Source organism: Ambystoma mexicanum, chromosome 3q (genome assembly GCF_040938575.1).
Source record: "Ambystoma mexicanum isolate Mex_15411 chromosome 3q, UKY_AmexF1_1, whole genome shotgun sequence".
Taxonomy (NCBI): Eukaryota; Metazoa; Chordata; class Amphibia; order Caudata; family Ambystomatidae; genus Ambystoma; species Ambystoma mexicanum.
Genome location: NC_090926.1, coordinates 1,041,170,373 through 1,041,190,067, shown reverse-complemented (window position 1 = coordinate 1,041,190,067; position 19,695 = coordinate 1,041,170,373). Strand labels below are relative to the sequence as shown.

At 45.6% G+C, this 19,695-nt stretch overlaps 1 protein-coding gene across 1 annotated transcript in view; it reads right to left on the bottom strand.

Moving 5' to 3' along the window:
• CYTH1 (cytohesin 1) overlaps positions 1–18,362 on the bottom strand; it is a 914,859-nt gene extending 896,497 nt beyond the window's left edge. The window contains exon 1 of the mRNA XM_069655238.1: positions 18,239–18,362. Coding sequence (XP_069511339.1) covers positions 18,239–18,260 — 22 coding nt within the window. The 5' untranslated portion in view covers positions 18,261–18,362. The remainder of the gene's footprint in view (positions 1–18,238) is intronic.
• Between the last annotated feature and the right edge of the window lie 1,333 nt (positions 18,363–19,695).

The following is a 19,695-nucleotide window of genomic DNA, read 5'->3' as shown; positions in this document are numbered from 1 at the left end:
TGGGATCAAAAGAACAGTAATGAGACATTGGAAAATCTACAAGTCTGGAAATGATGATGCATGTATATTTTACCTGATAAGTTATGGAAATCAATAGAAACCATATTAAGGATTATTCATTTTTTAAATGTCATTGTAAAGGATAAGATGCTTTGTTTTTAAATGTGATGGAGAATAGTATTTAAAATCTAAGTTTGATTAAACAATAAAAAAAAATGTGATGGAGAATAGTATTCAAAGTTGCCTACATGTTAAGCTGCATAATACTAATAAAAAAATCATTAAAAAAAACAAGATTCAATGGCATAAAGCATCCTGACATTTATGACCATCTGATCAGCTTTGATGTCTATTCTTAGACCCAATTTAAATCTACAGGTTAAGCCCTCAAGACGTGGCTCTTATCTTAATGTTTTCATTCCCTGACGGACCTGTGCAAACAACAGCTGCAGACCAAGTTTGGTTTGTATATGGCGCCTAATAAATTCCTTAAAATCAAAATCAAGCAGATTTTCTTTGCTGCATTTCAGGTAGCACGTATGAGATATTAGGCCCCTTAAGGGTGGACATAGTACCTAACACTGAAGAAAGTATGACCGCTTCCTTCTGGTCTGTGGCCAGAACCACACACCACAATGAGCAAGGTTTCCTAGACTGTGCTGTAATTACCGTTTATGTAACAATGGCAGGTTACTGTATGGTCCATTTTCTATTTCCTTAAGATGTAATTATTTCTTAATCTATGTTTAGATTTGGTTATTAAGTTGCAGGGCCTAGAAGCCTCTGATCATAATGTGCTCAGGTACTAACACCATTTGGCAGCTGTTGTCAACTTGTGGCCAGGTATTACAATTATTGCAGTGCGTGGAAAATGCTGATCCCATGCATACATGAAAGCCAAAATCTGTTGGCTTTGCAATGCTTGTTTGCAGTTCTCTACCAGATTAAGGGAAGTGCACGCAACATTGTAGGCGACCCGGGTTATGGATTATAACTATTTTTAGTATACAGCATCATGACCTTAAAACATCCCACTAACAAAGTAAAATATTACAAATATCTGCAAGCACCTTTACTCACACCGCTGAAGAGAAGTCCTTTTGAGAGAATGGTGGTCCCCCCATCACCACAGCTGGCAAGAGATACAGAGAACGGCTGAAAACAAAGACAAAGTAGCAGAGAATGACTTCCCGACTGGCTGTCTCCCTGTGGTGTGCGCCGAACCGGCTGCGCCGAAATGTCCTTTTCCGGCCACCATACACCGACTCATTCCCTGAATAGCAAATAGAAAGCCCTAAACTACAGGAGCTCTATGTTACACCCTAACGGTTATGTGGAAGGGCTCCTCATCCCCCTTGTGTCAATTCTTTCTCTGGGGGGGCTGCGGTGGGGCTCCCCCCGCATTGAAAAAAGCAAGTAAAGAAAAAATAGAAAAAGTAACAAGCAGACTTCGTTTTTCGGTGAAATGGATTCGGTGAAATCACATACATCCAGTTAATAAACATCATATGATCATGTGAAGGCATGCACAGGCTGAGGACTGTCAAGTCTGTTTTTACCAAAGTGATGTGCTGAATTTCCCGATGTGCTTTCAGCAAAAACACATGCTGTAACAACTTGCGAGGAGTGGTTGGTGTGCCCTGCACCTACAGTGCTGGAAAGGGTAAAACATAGACTGGGGGCACTCCAAACCCCACCTCCCTTCGTGCGAGTTGGGAGGGCACGGATTGCCAGAGTGGTGTAGGCGGGATTGAGGGGCAGGGCTAAGTGGCATATAATATGGGTGTCCTGAATGTCGAATGCTGACTGCTTTGCATACGCATACAAAGTGCATGTTGGCAACATAAGTATGACAGCCATTTATCAAACGTGTCTGTGATAGTAATTCAAGCATACAGTCCAACGGAGCATGCAATACAAACTGGATATGGTGCTCATTTTATCAGAAAACGCACCATAACAGTAAAATCTGTGCAAAGTACTAGACATATATACAGATTTTGGGCTTGGGCCACCCAGGTGAGCAAAGGATGGCTGACAGATACAGGCTCTAAATCAGTTGCTTATTGCCGAATGCCTCGAGATTTCATTCAGCAGACGGGATATTCAAGGGCAGAGAGTTTCCTCAACTTGGGGGCGGCTGGGGGAAAGGAGTTTTGGTCCTCGAGTCTCCACGGAACGGCGCTCCAGCAAGACAATTCTTGCCGGAGCACAGCTCTGTCTTATTCCGGCCCAATACCTTCCCTGCACACCTACGGATTTCCCAGTAGTGGGCCCCACAGAACCAGTTCACGTGGCACCAGTGAATTAGGCTTCACAAAGCCCATCACCAAGAGAGCAACCATGTTCATCATTCCTTAACTAGTTGAGGCGGCTAGTAAACTCTACCCCCACACACACTAAGAGGATTTAGCAGGTCATCAGCATTAGACAAGACATCGGACCTCTAAAGGGTGCTCATGCGCCCCAATACATATGACGGAAAATATGTTTGGTGGAACAGTGTGGAATTGTATGAGGAACAATCTGCACAATGCAAAGTTACCTGTTAGGACCCTCCGAATGTCACTGACTACATTACATGTGGACACCCCACCCCGTTGCCCGGATTTCAGCCCCTGCACACATGAGACGGTTGCCTGGAAGCGACAAAACACCTAGGTGGTGTTGTAGAAGGACCGTACAGAGCACATTTAAAATGTCTGGAAGAAAGGGACAGAAGTTCCTTGAAAACCACGTTCCCTAGGGCTCACCGTTTGAGTAATTTGCACCGCAACATGCAAAACAATTGTGGTCATAGAAGGATCAGAAAAAGCTAATTTCAACTGTCTCGACTCCAGGAACAAAACTTGAAAGAAAAACTACGTTTAAAAGGACCCAAGATGCACTGTTTTCAGAGATATCCACACTGCAACATACTGCACTGCATCAGGGTGAGGCAACAGGTGGGGAAAGCACATAGTAGGTCTCATTAGGCTACAGCATGCCAATTGTGGCCTCCTACCCATGTCTGCTCCGTGATTGTCAACAATTGATGAGTGTTATCATGTCTGTCTACACTACCAATGCTAAGTAAGGGAGCTTTTTGCTAATATAGTTCAGTTCACTTGTACTGTGAAAGCCAAGGGTAGAATAGAATGGTGCCTTCCAGCCAAGATTGAAGATGGACCGGCCGGTCTAAAAGGCTGAAAAATAACTTTATCGTCTTGAGATAAAAGAACAACACTGCCAAGAAATCTACCCTGTTGTGCACAAAATGTAGGGCAGTCCATAAAGCATTCAAGACTATGCATCACACAGATGGCTCTTATAAAGGACCCAAAAAGGCAATGGGCGCATTTTGTGGCCAGTTAAGTCATTGCAGACTGACTACCAGCGTTCTATTCTTGGGGATGCTAAGCAGTCTGCACTAAAGTCGCTCGATCCGTTCCACACCTGAGACAATCTGCATGAACGCTACCACTTAGAAGACACATTTTGAGAGAAACGGACATCTGTCGCCAACACATCTTATAACTGGGACACTATCAAACTGGCACCAGAGAGAGCGTCTTGCATGAATAAAATCCTGAAGTCAATCAAAACTGAAGGTGTGAGTGTTGTGACGAAATCAAAGACCAGGCTATATTGACGAATACCGTAGATACAGCCTGACACATGCGATTCCTCCAGAGGGTCAGCATCACAAGTGTGCCAATGCCCAGCCAAAGAACTAACCTCTGGTAGTTCCTGTCAGTTATTTCACTATACAAGAGTGAACAGATTTCAGGCACGCACTCCTTCAAACCCAAGGTTACAAAGGTCGAAGTACAGCCATATTACATTGCAAGCGAAGCATAAGGTGAAGAAGGGAAGGGCTTCTTCATCTGTGCGGTTATGGGAGCAGGGAGAAGTGGCATCAGCCCAAGTGCATGGTCAATGTCATGTGACTGAATACTCCAGTACTAACAGATACTGGGGCGTTCATTGAGATGATGGTGCACTCATTTCAAAGCATACGTACCATCATGAGGTCACTGACAAAAGAGCCTTTTTCATAATTGCAGGTCCGAAACCTATACCACTCCAAGCGTTTCTTACAATGAATATTGTCATGGCAAAAGACCTGTCAGCGCTCGGTTCTATGTAACCCGAATCAGCAAAGTCACCTTAATGGGATGAGGCACAGCAGAAGCACCAGAGGTTCAACTTCTCCTACAGTGTCTACCTAGAAGATGTGGCCAGACTATTTGATACAAAAAGGAGTTTTCAAGGGATGGGATGTTTAAAGGCAATGTTTTAAACAATTCAATCAAAGAGCTCTGTACCACCTTCAACAAATAGTACACCATGAATTGGACAATTTGAGGAAAGTAAACATTATTGAAAAGGGGTCGGGATCCACGTTGTGGGTATCCCCGATAGTCGTTGCAACTAAATGAAGACAACCCGGCTGTGTGGTTTTTGTTTTGCGTGGAGATACACTAAAACAAGAGTGTGCAATCTAACTGCCCCACTAAAGAGGACTGCGTCTGATCTGAAAGGAACCGTGCTCTTCTCCAAACTGTACCTAAATGCGAGGTACCACCAGATACTGCCTCACCCAACGCCCAATTATGTTACCATTTTCTACACGTGTCATGGTCTATACAGTACAAGCAATTCAGTTTTGGGTTATCCTCTGCAGTTGGGGTATTTCATCACACAATTAGGAGTGTGGTGGCTGGTTTACCTAGCGTGCTTAACATCAGTGATGACATTCACATCTATCCACAAAGTGAAGCAGATCACTTGGAACGGCTGATAAATGTGTGGGCTGGATTACAAGAACAGAGTTTGACGAGTTTTTTGTGCTGCCACATAGATTTCATCTGCTATGTTTTTGAAGCAGCAGGGTGATTAGCTCACCAAACCAAGCTGAGGGATGTTCATGCAGCAGCAGTACCTGCAAATGTCTTCTTGGGAAATGATTGTGGTTGCTTTGTCAAGAATCTGGCCATGCTGTCGAAACCACTATGCAGGCACAGCTAGTCAGACATCACTGGAGGAAAAGGCATTTCATAAAAAGAAAGGTTTTCACAGAGAAAGCTGCCAGGGTTTACTCCGATCCTATTCGCCCATCTGAAATCATGCATTTGTCGGCCATTTTGGGTTAGGTGCAGTCCTATCACAAAGCAAAAAGTCTTGTGCGACCCCACCAGATGCCTTCACAGAGACAGAGCAGTGGTACATCTAGACAGAGCAAGAAGTTACGAGCACTGACCTACGTATGAGTATGGCCAGTGTGACAGGGCCAGCGTTGTGGCCCACCCCAGCCCCGGAATCATGGTATGCGAATTACAGCGGAGTGCATCATGGTGCAGGGTGCAGAGAACAGCACAACACCGGTCACCCAACGGCAGAGGACATGTCAACGGAATGCGCGGCAACAAGGGGTGCCATGTCATCCACAACACTGGCCAGCAAAGGAACACGGCACCAGCATTCATTGTCAGCTGGAGCCTGCGCGCGGCAAGCCTCCACTAGCCCACCAGGGTTTTTTAAAATAAACTAAAGGCCTCTGAAGGCCTTATTCCACTAGTCAGCCCGGGATATAATTATTATATCAAAATGCCAATGGAGGCCTTCCATCCAACGTCCCTAGACCCCATCAGGAGCCATGTTGGAAATGGGCCATATGCTTAAAAACGCTCTTAAATGCTCCCATGGCTTTCCCTGTCACCCTCCCCCCAGCCAGGTAGCTAATTGGATAAGGTAAGTGGCCATTCCTCTGAGAGGGTTGGGTATATAAAGAGGTGTGTGTGGGGGTTGAGGGGGTTAGTAGGGTGAGGACAGGATGTGGTGAAGGAGGCATCTGAGGAATCAGAGGTGGCGATCGAGATTGGAGTGCAGAGCTATTGTTAAGCAGGGCTCTGCAGAGTGTTTGAGGGTGGGAGTCGAAAGTGTGAGGAGTAGAAGAGTGTTAGTGATAGTATTGGCAGAGGTAGCAGTAGTGGGAGTAGTGGAATAGCAAGAGGGGGAGAGGAAGTAAGTAGTAGTAGTGGTGATAAATGAAAATATTGGTAGTGGACTAGGTAGTAACAGGCACTATTAAGTAGAAGAAGCCATAGTAGAGGGCAATAGTGAGGGTCAACAACAGAGTAGTAACAGCAGAATAGTAAGAGTGACCAGTGCTTGAACTGTGAATCTAAAGCTGTACGGAGGGAGGAAGGGCTTGACTTTCTGCAGTAGGGAGAGCTGATACCAAGCTGTCTGAGTTTTCTTAGCTATGTGTGTCTTGAAGGAGAGGTGTTTGTCCATGTGAACCAGAGAGACTTGGTGCAGGAGGTGAGCTCAAGGTTCATGGTTGATAGCCAGGTCTGTATGTCTGGGTGTTCGATGTTGTTGGTGAGGAGTAGAAATTTGGTTTTGGAGTGGTTGAGTATGCACTTGACATCAAAGACTGAATCAGTGAGAGGCAGGTTTTGAGCACCTGTCGATGTCTTTGGTGGAGTCGATCTTTGAGGTATAGCTGTGTGTCGTCGATGTATTGGTGGATATTGTGTGTGGCTAGGAGGGCTCCCAGCTATATTTAAAACAGTTGATATTGATAATAGGCAAGGACTATCTTGTCTGAGTTGACAATTACCCTGCCTGCTGCAACACCATACTAAGTACTTAGTCTCCAGCTATTACTTTCCTATAACATTGTGAACTTTTTGATTCATGAAACTTCTGAACTTCTCCTTACACCGCTCAGGGTGGGGCAATACGATATATGGGACACGGCTGTGTACAAAACTGACTGCAGCCAGCTGTACATAGCCTTGCATCGAAAACTGTTTTCAGAGGCTTTTTATCATATCAATGTATTTATGGGTGTTCTTTCATGCAGCTAACCTTTACATTTTAAAGACGTTCATTTCACTAATTTACAACTTCAGATGTGCACAAAAGTACTGTTGTACTGTTGCTCAATTGATGCCATGGTTGCAAAAAAACCTTCTAGTGACATTAAAAATATTGGTAACGCTCTAAGCCCAAGTCTAACCTTTCTGGGGTCGGAGTGGCCCTGATCTTCCCTGAATGGGTCCCTGCTACTCTCATACCCACTCAATCCTACTCTTCCTTCGAATACCTCGTCTGCAGACTTGGTGTCTCACCAATCCGCTCACCGACTCTTGCCACCATTTACAGGACCCCTGGTCCCGTCTCCCTCTTTCTTTTGGAATGGTCTGACCCCACGTCTTGTCTCCTGGCCCTCACCTTCAAGCTTCTCTTCCCCAGAGACTTCAATATCCACCTTGACTCCCCTGATGCGGACTCTGGACTTTTCTGCAGCCTTTGTGACTCTCTTTCCCAAACCATTCTTACACCGGTCCTGACACACGTTGGATGCTCTCATCTGAGCGGACATCCCCATTTCCAACCCTCTCACTATACCCCTCTCCTGGTCTGATCATGTTCTCCTGTTCGCTCATCTTGATCTTATGGGTCCCCAGGCAGAGCCCCCACCCGCACTGTCAGTCTCCCTCTCCATCATCCGATGAAGCGATGGTCAGTTGCTGCTTTTGCCGCCGCTTTAATTCCCACTCCAGCCACTGACTCTCACACTGACACAGCCCTTGCTAACCTTCACCTCTCCATCTCCAACACTCTGGACATATTTGCCCCGGTCATGAGGATCTGTATGAACCCTGCCTCCAAGCGCAACACCTGGTATGATTCCAGCCTAACCTTTCTGAAACACAAGTGCAGAGCTGCTGTGGCAGTCTTCGGGGACCATCCCAGGTTCAACTGGGCCCCTTTCTCTCCTCCATCATACTTTCCACCTGCGGCATCCCTCAGGGCTCCATCCTCTCACTGTGGCTCTTCAGCATCTACCTTGCCACTCTAGCCCATTTGAACTCTGCCTTCTCCCCTCACTACCCTCACTTCCGTGGTTATGCGGACGACACGCAGCTCTCCTTCAAGATTCCCTCCACTGCCTCCTCTTCCTCTCTCATTCCCGACTGTTTGACTGCTATTCAGGCATGGTGTTCTGCTAACGATCCCTGCCTTAATGCCAGTAAGACCGAGATCCTTCTCAACCCCAGCTCCCTCCTACACTCTGGCCGCCCCTCATGGGCCCCCTCCCCTCACCCTCCTGTGAGGCAAGAAACCTTGGTGTCATATTTGACTCCCATCTCTCCTTCTCTCCTCACATCACAGACCTTGCTGAGAAGGCCCACTTCTGGCTTCACCTCCTCAGAGGCATTCTCCCTTTGCCCAGAAACACAAGGTCTCCAGAGCTTGGGTCCTCTCTAGGCTGGACTACTGCAACAGCTTCTTCCTCAATCTGCCTAAATCCTCCCTCCGCCCCTTCAATTAATCCAGAATAGGACTGCAAGACTTATCCTTGGCCTCAAGCCCAGGGACCGCATCTCTCCAGCTCTAAAATCTCTCCACTGGTTGCTGCGAGGATCAAGTTCATCCACAAGGCTTTCTGGGGTCTGGGACCCTGCTACATCCAACTCTCTCTCCCTATATACCTCCCACACTCTGCAGATCAGACACTTCTCTATGCAGAGAGTGGGGGTAGATCTCTCCCTCTTCCGCAGGTGCCTCCCTCTGGAATGGCCTCCCTGCCCCTCTCAGACTTGAGCCGGGTCTCGTTAAGTTCCGGAAGCTTCTTAAAACCCTCCTTTTCTCTTCCTCCTTCCCTCTCTCTCTCCCCTGCTAATGCTCACCTCGGCCTCATTTTGATGGTTCCTTCCGATTCATACAGGGCACAGGACCTCCTCGACCAGTCTACCCCAGCACTTGGTCTCCCCTGACCCCACTGCCTACCTGCACTTGCCCTAACGGGCCCACCCCGCAATGCACTAGCCTGGCTGGGCCTGCACCCCTATTGAGCCCATCCAGCCTGTCCTCACACTTAGCACATGGACGTTCGCTCCGTTGCACTGTCTGCATTCCCCTGGCACTTGTCCACCTGGCCTCCCCTAACCCAGCGCCACTGTCCCCCCCCACCCCCTTCGGCCAGCAAGTGGGTGCTCGCCACTCTGACCTAAATTCCTTTCCCTCCTTAGCATTAGCGCATTCTGCTAAGAGCGGCACTTCCCCCCTCCTCCCTACTCCCCTGCACATCGTGTTACTGCACTTGCACGATCCGAATGATACAAGGCCTAGTAGGACCCTTTTTTTGTTATTTTCCTCTTCCCTGCCCCCCACCCTTGTCCTGTTGTGCCTTGAAACACCTTTGCTGTATAGGCACATAATAAACACGCAATAAATAAATAATGTATTTTATTACTGCAAAATGGTATAACCACAACCCTTACACATAAACAAGAAGAGATGCCAAAAAGAAAATAACGAATAAGACAAGATAGCAATGTATAATTTCAATACATTTCCAACCAATTACAAATTTCATTACCATTAGTTGTACTGAGATTCCCTTTAGGAATGAATTAATACAAAATTGCCAATCAAACAAGCTTGTTTGCTAATCAAGAACATTTTAATTAGCAAACTCCGCTAATCCATTTTTGGAAAATAGTGTATGCATAAAAATATGAGAATACCAACTATACCTTGACACAGGAAAATGTAGGCCACAGTGAAGTGAAAACGTAGAATATTTTTATTTAAAAATGATAGGGTACAGAAATATAAAACAGTAAAGCTTCGCTTGTGCTCTTTCTCTCCCCTGCTGATGCACCCGACTGCTCCGCGCACTGGTCACCCTCTGAACTCGGGCCCAGGCTCCTGCATGTCCAGTTGCCCTCGCACTGCCTCTGGGCTCCCAGGCACTTAAGGGTCTGTATCTGCAACCCTACAGCCCCTTCTCTCTGCACTTATGAGCCACCCGCTGGCTGCACTTGTGAGTTAACTGCACTTCCCCCTTTCACTTCCCCCTGCCACTTCTCCCCTTCCTTCTTCCCTGCACTTGCGTGATCTGAATGATACATGGCCTAGTAAGATCGTTATTTTTTCCTCCCTTTGTTTCCACCTCCTTGTCTTGTCGCACCTAGAAACACTTGTGTACAGAAGCGTTTTAAATGCCACATCATGTGATATCATGAAGGAGTAGCTCTGTGTCTGGGGTATCCAGTCTGCCTCCCACCAGGTGTACCTTTTCGAATATAGCACACTAAAGAATGTCAAAAAAACACGTGAAAGAAGAAAGGTTATTGGCAGGCGGGATGGAAATGTCACACTGCAGCTCACATTAGCAGCAATGTGCAGATATTTCATATGACCAGAGTGTACAAGATAGGCTCATGACCCTATATACAGGATGAAGATTACATTTTGGGCGGTCATGGCACGATCTTTGCGAGATTTTCTGTGTGTGCCATATGCAGATTTCCCCTACCAGTCTTTTTTGGCGATTAGTGCAATGAGTTAGCCAGCAAGATTTTAGCTTAGCGCAGCTGCATCCTGAGGGCCTTGTCAACATATCTATGCCCTGAATCTCTGATGGGTCACCACTCACATTTATCAACAAGAAAGGACTACTACTACAACAGAGGGGAATCCTCAAATATCTCACGAGCACAAGAGAGTAGGCCTGCCCTCAATACCTCAACAAGAAAGGCACACTTCAGGTCGTTATACTCACATACGCACCATGCTTGATTCCATGGGCACTTCTAAAATGCATAATATTTAATAATTTGTATTATTATGCAATGGGTTTCAGAAAGTCTATTAACACATCATCATATAATCAACATGTTTTATTTTGAATACCAAATCGCAGCATAGTATATAAAATGCAATAGAAATATATTCAACAACAGTACAGAGATAATGTTCTCTTAGTGCAACAAATTCAATAGCATAAAGTGCAATAAACGAGTACATCAGTATTTTTTTTATTTTGCATTTGGTTTAATCAAACCTTTACAAAACGTTCAGCATAAAAAACAAAAGTAAAAAATACTTTCCAAAGTATATACATAATATGACATATGATTAGACAAAAAGTGTTCATATCAGATTCAAGTGTCAACAAATATATAAAGGATAACATAAAAAAGAAGGGACATGTGTCAGAAAACCAAGTACAAATGTACGGGTATTACAAGCAAAAGATCATGTGAATTCCTATGTAACTCTTAAATAAAATATAGCTCAATGTAAGGGTATGTACATATAATAACCTTAGCACAAAGCTTAATTTGAAATAAAAAAAGGAAACACAGACAGAAACCCATAGTTGCAGCAAAGCATTATAATCATAGAAACAGGGGGAAAAAAAGTCAAAATAGGAGGCTTCCATCACGGATCATACCCCCTTAGATTATCAAAGGCCATCCAACTTAAGGCCCTTAAGAAACCCGGCTAAGGCCAAACCTTCTCGCGTGTTTTGCACCTTTAAACAGCGATTCCGGACCAGATAAGTGTAATAACTGGAATATGAATTTTTCAGGGAGCCCAATAAAGAGTTCCTCAGGTCACTTAGTTGTACACAATTCAAGATAAGGTGTTTGGCTGTTTCATGTTCTAAGTTGCAGAATCTGCATAGTCTTTCCTCTATGTTTATTAGATTTCTTCTAAGTAGAATGTCCTTGGTAGGGAGGATATTCCATCATAGCCTCAGCAGCAGGCCACGATAATATCGGTTTGGGAACAGAGTTAGAATTTTGGAGAGGGATCCTCTTTTCTTATGGTCCTGGTATAGTTCACTCATTGATTTATAGGAGTGGAAGGTTTCTATCGTAGTGATCCAATCGTAATCTTGCAACTTTGTTTTGGTTAACATTGGATTGCTATTTAAGGTTGCCAAATTTGAATCAATGGTCTGTAGAATCTTCTCACAGCTGTTGCCGAATTTTAGTAGAAATGCAGAGGCCGTTATGTTATTTCCTACCAACTCATATAGAGTTCTTGCAGTAGGGAAACTTAATTTTGGCATAGAGCGTGAGCATCCTCCACTGGTTGCGGGCCCATAGTGAGATATACCCCAGCTCGTACTGGATGGCAGTTATGGGTACGGCATTGGGGATGCCAAGGATTCGTCTCCAGATTCCACCCTCTATTTGCTTCAACTTGCGCATTGTTACATCAGAACACAATTCCAACCCATAAACCAGTTTAGGGACTATCTTCCCTTCAAAAAACATAAGTGCAGGTTTTATAGAGAATCTCCCATACTTACGGTTGATTTTCAATAGCTGGTTTCCCAGTAGTTTCACTTTGTGAGTGATAAATTCCAACTGACCCCTGATCCCCTTATATGCACCAACATGATAGCCCAGATAGGTCACATACTAGGGGAGATAACCATCCTACACCCCTCCAGGCTCCAGGTAGGATGCGAGATCTTACGTTCTCTCTTCACAAATGCGAGGAGTTTAGTCTTTCTCGGGTTGACGACAAGGCCATTATCTTTGGCGTATTTTGCAAATGTGGTGAGAAAACGTTGCAGGCCCACTCTGGTTGAATCGAACAACAAGAAGGCATCCAAACGACCTTACTTCGGCCCTCTCTTGGGGCTACCAACCCCTCTTTAGTCACGCACTCTGCCACATCGGACAGGTACTGGGTAAAGATCCAGGGTGCCAGTACGCAGCCCTGTCTCACCCCACAGTACGTTTGTAATCTAGCTGACATATCACCCTTCTGATTAAGCCTAACCTGTATGCCTGCATTCTTGTAGTCCCCTTCAACAAGGGTTAGAAAACCCCTTGGTAAGCTCCAGAGGGCTCATTTATGCCACAATGTGTTGCGGTCAACGCAGTCAAAGGCTGCAGATAGGTCAACCGACACCATAAAAGTATTGCCATTCTCCCTCCTCCATGCCTCATCCTGGGTGCATTTTACTACAATACCATTGATGTTTGTAGAGTGGCCCTTATGAAAGCCTGTTTGAAACATGCTTAACGGATGGAATCACTTTTCCCAATCTTCAAGATGTGATAGTAATAGTGCAGAAAAGATGTTGCAGTCTGAATCAATCAAGGATATGGGCCGATAGTTCTTTGGATCAGAACAGCTACCACACTTGAAGCTTGGGATAACATGGGCAGTAAACCAAGATGGGGGGCAATTCCTGGTCATTAAAATGTCCTTGAATTCATAAAAGAGGAGGCTAGCCCATAGGTTAGGGTCTGACTTGAATGTATTATTGATAAGGCCGTTGTTGCCGAGGCATGCAACATTTTACAATTTGAGATTAGATCCATAAAACTGTCAAACTCAAAGGTAAGCTCCCATTTATCACTAGTACCATTGCCAGAGCATTCCTCTGCCCCCACCCCTTAAGGTGTCAGCTTTGGCCCAAATCTATTACCATAGAATTCGAGCCATTTTTGTTCGGAAATTAGGTTTAATTGTGAAATGGCATGAGTTGTATCTTGGCCATTCACCTTAATTAATATCTCCAACATGTCGAAATGTTATACTTTTACAAAGGTTTTTATATTTTTGCTTGATCAATCTAATACTGTTGATCTGTAAGGCCTCACAAATTTTTAAGATCTTAAATCTCTGAATGTCCTTTCTCATATGGGTTTTAGCCAAGGCCAATTCCTGATTGTAGCAGTGGGTATGCTGGGGGTTAGGTATTGTTCTATTTGGTCGTTGACCTGTGTCCCTAATTGCGTCATCTATAAGGGACATAATCGCAGGAGCGTTAAAGGTCTTCAACTTCCATTCCAGGGTAGATTTGTTAAACTCGGCCCTCAGATTATGGTGTAATGCCTCAATATTTCTGGGTGTCCATCTAACCGCATTTCCAGACATATTAGCTGTGACCTGTAGATGTGGGATATATATCCTTTTGGTGACAATCAGGTTAAAATGTGCTGTTAAGATGGCATGATCACCACAATCATTAGTAGTGACCTTAAAGGAGGTACATCTGTTCCTTAGGAAAGGGAGATATAGTCCAGCATGGAGGAGCTCTCTCCAAGCCGCCAGGTATGCCAGGCAGTCTCCAGGTTGTTCTTTATCGGTGCGCACCAAAGGAAGTAGGCCCACGTTTCCAAGCCCCACATACCAAGAAGTACCCCGTTGGGTTTTTTCAGGAAATACCCCTTACTGCTGGATCCATTTTGCAGATTTCCCATGGAGCGTATTCAAACTTACAAATCAGCATCCAGGTCTCTGACTATCAAGATTCTACCATTCTCATTTTCAAGGGCCCATTCAGTTATTTACATGACACACAGTTGTTACAAACACTTCCACCGATGACATTCCACTATGCCAGTAAATGTTTATAATTAATAGCCTCAGAGCACCATCACCAGATATAAGGTCTACCCCCAGTGCCCCAAAAGGGAGGCCCGGCAGGACAGATCCAGTAAAACCCAGACAGTTACCCATGGCCGTCAGGAGAACCCCTGCTGGCCTGCCCCCCATACTCCGACTGGCTACCTGATCATATATTCGATAGCCATCTAAGGTGGGGTAGAGGTCATCCAAGTCTCCTGAAGGTATGCAATATTAACTGTTGCAAATCCAAGAGGCAATCAGGGTTACCATTAAATGTTGGTTTCCTCTAGTGCTCCAGGAATAGAGGCATAGCTCTATATTTCTAGAGTCTGGCGGTTGAATGGCCTGCCTATGGGACAAGTTTCTGCCACAGGGTCCAGATGATTGCGGCCCAAACAATATCTATGGCCTGTTTCTTTTCTAGTTTGGCTAGTTCTACCAGCCTATCCTGACTCTGCAAAAGAGCATGGAGGGATATTTTCCTTCAGTAGGTTGCCTTGAGTCTCTAAATTCATTGACTCCATAGATGTTCTAGATTCAACTTCAAAGCCCAGATTCCTCAAGGGCCCACTCTGGGTAAGAATACGTTCCTTAACAAAGGGGGAATCAATGAATATGAGACTTACGTCTCGGTGCTCCCTGTCCGGAAAGGCAACCCTGGAAATATCCCTGGAGGTAATCAAGGCAAGAGCTGGAATCTCTACAGAAATTGTCAGGATATTCGACATGTTTAAGCAGATTGGATCCGCCAATTCCAACAGGCTCTTTATTCTAATTAGGGTCAGTGGTTTACTTGGGATGGTTGACTGCCGCAAGCCACACTGGTGGGACTCTCAAATGAGTTTTATCCAGAGCTCCTTGTCCCCCATGTTGTACACTGTTCATGCCTTTATGAGTGTTCATGTTGGAGGGTTTAATGGAGCCGCTATACCAGGTCTCTTATTCCTGTGGACAGGGTGGGATAGAAAATTGCAGGAGGGATATCCTCTTCCCGAAATTTGCCCCACCCGACTCCACTTTCAATAGGGGAGTTCGCCACTTCAGGCAGTAAAGGCTTGATAGCAGAGGATGAACTTCCCTGGACAGGTCCCCAAATTGAGGGAGGCATTAGCATACCGCAATTCTCCTTATATGCTGCCTGTTGGTCATTTCTAGACCCCAACAGACCCATAACCGAAGGTGGATGCATTTCTGTTTCTCGTTCCAGAGTCATAACCTTTTTGGTTTCCCTGGGCCACATCCCCATACAGCTCTCAAGTGCTAGGTTGGTGCAGGGCCAGTGGGTTGCTGGATGACATGAGGCTTAATGTAAGGGTCCTTGCATGTCCCCAAATCACACACACTTCCCTGCACCCGCGGGTCTTTTACATCCAAGGTGTTATTTATACGCATCCTATCAGTTTGGGCAGTTGAGTCAACCAGCTTAATTTTCATGGAGGTCTCAGGAATGATTGGTACAATTTCAGGGATTGGCACTAAATTAGGTCTAAACAAGGTCTTATGCGATGGCTTAGTGCATATACCACCTGATCGTTTCATTACGGGTTTCCGCTTGATCAATCTCATTTTACGTTGTGGAAGTTCCCTTTGGGATAAGAGTTCCAATGACTTTTACCATTTTCCTCAATCGGGCCACCCTCAGACAAGGCATTATCGGATTCAACATTAACCTGGGGAGTATTCAGAGCCCTATTATTGGGTTTTGAAGAGAGAGTAACATTACTAATAAAATTCCCATCACATGCCTCACCCTCCCCAATGTGCTGAGAAGCCGTATTACATCTGCAGAAAATTCAAATGACACTGCACTGTCCAAGATTTCAATTAGCTCTGCTGGTATATCAGACACTGGGGGATTTATGGTGGTTATTTGCCCCCTGGGGTGCCCTAATGTTGTTCCCAGTAGTATAGGTCTGAGGCTGAGTTCTGATCCAATGCAGTCAAATTTACTGTTCATCTCAACCAGTAGTTCAGTACCAATACAGTCAATTTTTCTATTGACCTCCGCTATAAGTCTCTGTGAGTTCTTCAGTTGAGCCCATATATTGTCATATAATTCCACAAATGAGCTTAGGACAACATTCAGGGCTGAAACTGTTGGGTGGGTTAGTCTGATTCTTTCATCAAGGTCCTTAAGGGTATGATGCAAGTACATCAGTATTTAAATAACTGTTAGAGGGAGTAGTATATCCTTGTCTCTTTTTTATATATGCCATTCCATAAAACAATTCATGTACATTTCCATCACACTTGTTTAAAAAAACGAGGGTGTCTGTATCATTCATGGTAGAGCACAAAATACCGCTCTAGAGGTATGGCGTTCCTTCCAGGATACATGACGCAATTTTCTTAATGCCAGAAAAAAAGAGACAAGGATGTACACTCCCTTTAACAGTTATGTGAATACTGATGTACTCGTTTTTTGCATCATACACTTTATGGTATTACATTTCTTGCACTGAGAGAACATTATCTCTGTACTGTTGTTGAATATATTTTTATTGCATTGTATAGACTATGCTGCGATTTGCTATTCGAAATAAAACAGGTTGATTACATGACGATGTGTTTTTACATGATGTGTTAAGAGACTTTGTGAAACCCGTGCATAATAATACAAATTATTAAATATTATGCAATTTAGAAGTGCCCATAGAATCAAGCATGGTGTGTATGTGAGTATACTGACCCGGGGTGGGCATTTCTTGCTGAGGTATTGATAACAGGGCTGCTCTCTTGTGTTTGTGAAACATATCTATGCCCTCTGCACATCAAACGGAAGGGAGTTGTTTACCATCTCCTTGTGGAAGTGCCTGTTAGCACAGTGCAAAAAATAGCAAGGGAAGGCTTCACCAGAAGTTTTGCCCCCGGCCTCACCAAACCCTGCGACAGACCTGCCTGCCACTTGCCACTGGTTTCAGGTGGGATAACACCATGAGCATCTCGTCACTGTATGCGCACACTGCAGTGGTTTCGGAAAACTGCACTCCGTTAGCACCTTTCACTGGTGGAACACACCACATTGGTTTCCGGAGACGTCGCTGCGTCGGCACCACAGCACTGGCTGCGTGCAATGTATTGTTTTCGGAGGATGTCTCGCTACCAGAACCCGGACTGCGCTAGATGCATACACTGCAGTGGTGTCTGGGGAGGGCACACTTGCAGACACTGTCATGGTGTCTGGTGTTACTTTATCAGCTCCCCGGCTGTAGCTGGGAGTCCACATTATGCTTCAAGCCTCGAGGAGTAAGTTGTATTCAATAAATAAATAAAAAGCACAAAGGCTGTCGTTAAGTGGATACAAACTTAACACGTCCATTCCCAACACGTTATGGTATGGCCAACAGTTGCTCTACCCTCTTAGGAAAGTATGCCTGAATATAAGTCACTTTGGTCTGGATGCTGGATGTCTAGCACTCCACTAACAGGCAAGCCCTCGCACCTTGTATTCACATAGGATCCGAATCCAGGACCAAATACCCTCCGCACGTCTTAACCGCTGTCCACTCCTGAGCAATATTCCATGCCCACTCGTTAAGTGCAGCGCTATGCCCACTGCACGATGCCTCTTCAGCGTTATCAGCAGCCACTCCCTGCTCAGAGTGTCAACTGCAGCCCTGGCTGGATGGCCTCATGCACGAGGGTCTCCCTGTGCTTCTCGCCGCGTGGTAACAGCTAGCGACGTGTCTCCGTGCTCTGCGCCCCACCCTCACACTGCACGGCGCTTATCATTCATGTCCCCAAACTCTCAAAACATGCACTGCCACCTTCACTGCATGCCTACTACACATGTGGCAGCATTGCGACAGCATACCATGAGGAAGAGGGGTTAACTACACATGTGGCAGCATTGCGACAGCATACCATGAGGAAGAGGGGTTAACTGTTGCGGCAATGAAACATAAGCGAATTAAATGATTGGCCAATGGCTTGCACAGTAGAGATCGATATCTTAAGGACTGACAATTGCAACACAATATACCAATTTCCAGGTTGAAAAATACGGAAGGGCCCTTCTTGACAAGAAGTGCTCGCCCCTATGTGCTTGTACTACTCTGAGTAGACTCACCCGGCCCCCCGTCGGCTTCCATCTTCCTCTACCGGTGACAGCCGCTACCGCTGCCAGGAGTCTCCTTGCGAGCCACTGCCTGTCACGCCCAAAATGACACATTCACAATTAACCCCACCCAGGGCACACTAGGACACGCCCCTTAAACTCTAAACTACTTGCAATGACCGCCCAGCATGCTAAGACCGCCCTCTACATTGCGTTCGCCAACAAGACGTCACTGCGTATTGTCTCCACCTCCTCGTCCTGTCAAGCACTCCAATACCGCCTCCAAACGCGTCACTCGGGGTTAATGCCACCCTCCAGCCCAGCTGTGCTTTTTGCCGGAAATATCTGTATAGGAAAAGCACAATAACATTAGTCCAGAGGGGGGCGTATTGTGCGCGATTACGTCACACGCAGCACGCGCGGCAAAATGTTTAAACTAGAGTTTTGCCGATCATGACAGTGTTTGTATCCATTTTTTGCTGGTGGTCTCCAACCCCCCCCTTGACATTCGATGACAACGGAATCAGAGATTTGCCTACTCAACCGGCCATGGGTGCTCGTATACAGAATTCCATAAGGGGGGGTTCAGGGAGAAAACTAAATTCGAATTCTTAGTTGCCAGCAGGTCGAGAAAGGTTTACTGTCAAAGATGTAATAGTCGCTCAAATCCAAGTCGTATAAGATTTCACCCACATTTAGGAAGCAGTGGGAAGTAGATTTAAAACTGTCACTAGAGGATACTGACTGGGATACCCAAGGGCATCTTATGGAATTTTGGCGGGCATGGACTGGTGCCCCCCCATGACCGAAGAAATTGCAGGATCCAGATTTTCTAGAGTTTTGGCGTTGACTGCTGTTATTTGCATTTTACATTTTGGAGGCAATATGGTGCAAAGTTTCAAAGGAGGATGCGTTAAGGGGTGCAGGTGTGCAATAGAGTGAGAAGTGTGTTGTGTCCCCTTTTCCATTTCTTATCACTGTTAATTGGGAACTAAGTCCCATTTCTGTTGTTGTTTATTTTGGAGTGGGTTGCGCCCCACGTAGAAGGGAAAAGGCAGGGTTACCACCTCAGGTGCCAGTTTCGTGCTGATCATTAAAGAAGCTAGAAGCCACAGACACGCTCCCGCGTATCATTGTCTCGTCTCATTTGCCTTGCGTTATTATTGTGATTGATGCACCCGACTCCAGTCGGAATATAACAATGGCGACGAGGATCTTCTGACTGGGTCGTCGCGCCCAGCTTAACCCACCCGACCGTGCTACAGTGAGGTGCGAGGGCCGCACCCGCTGTTTCTCAACGTTATTGCTGCTTCAATGAACAGTGATCGTTTGCGCCCAGGCAGCAGCGGTGACACAGAACACAACGCCTCGTCCACACGCCTGCGCGCATATTATACAGTGGATTTACAAATGTTCACTGCCACGGAGGAAAGTGCAGCCCAAGACATGAACGCCGGAAACAAAACCAC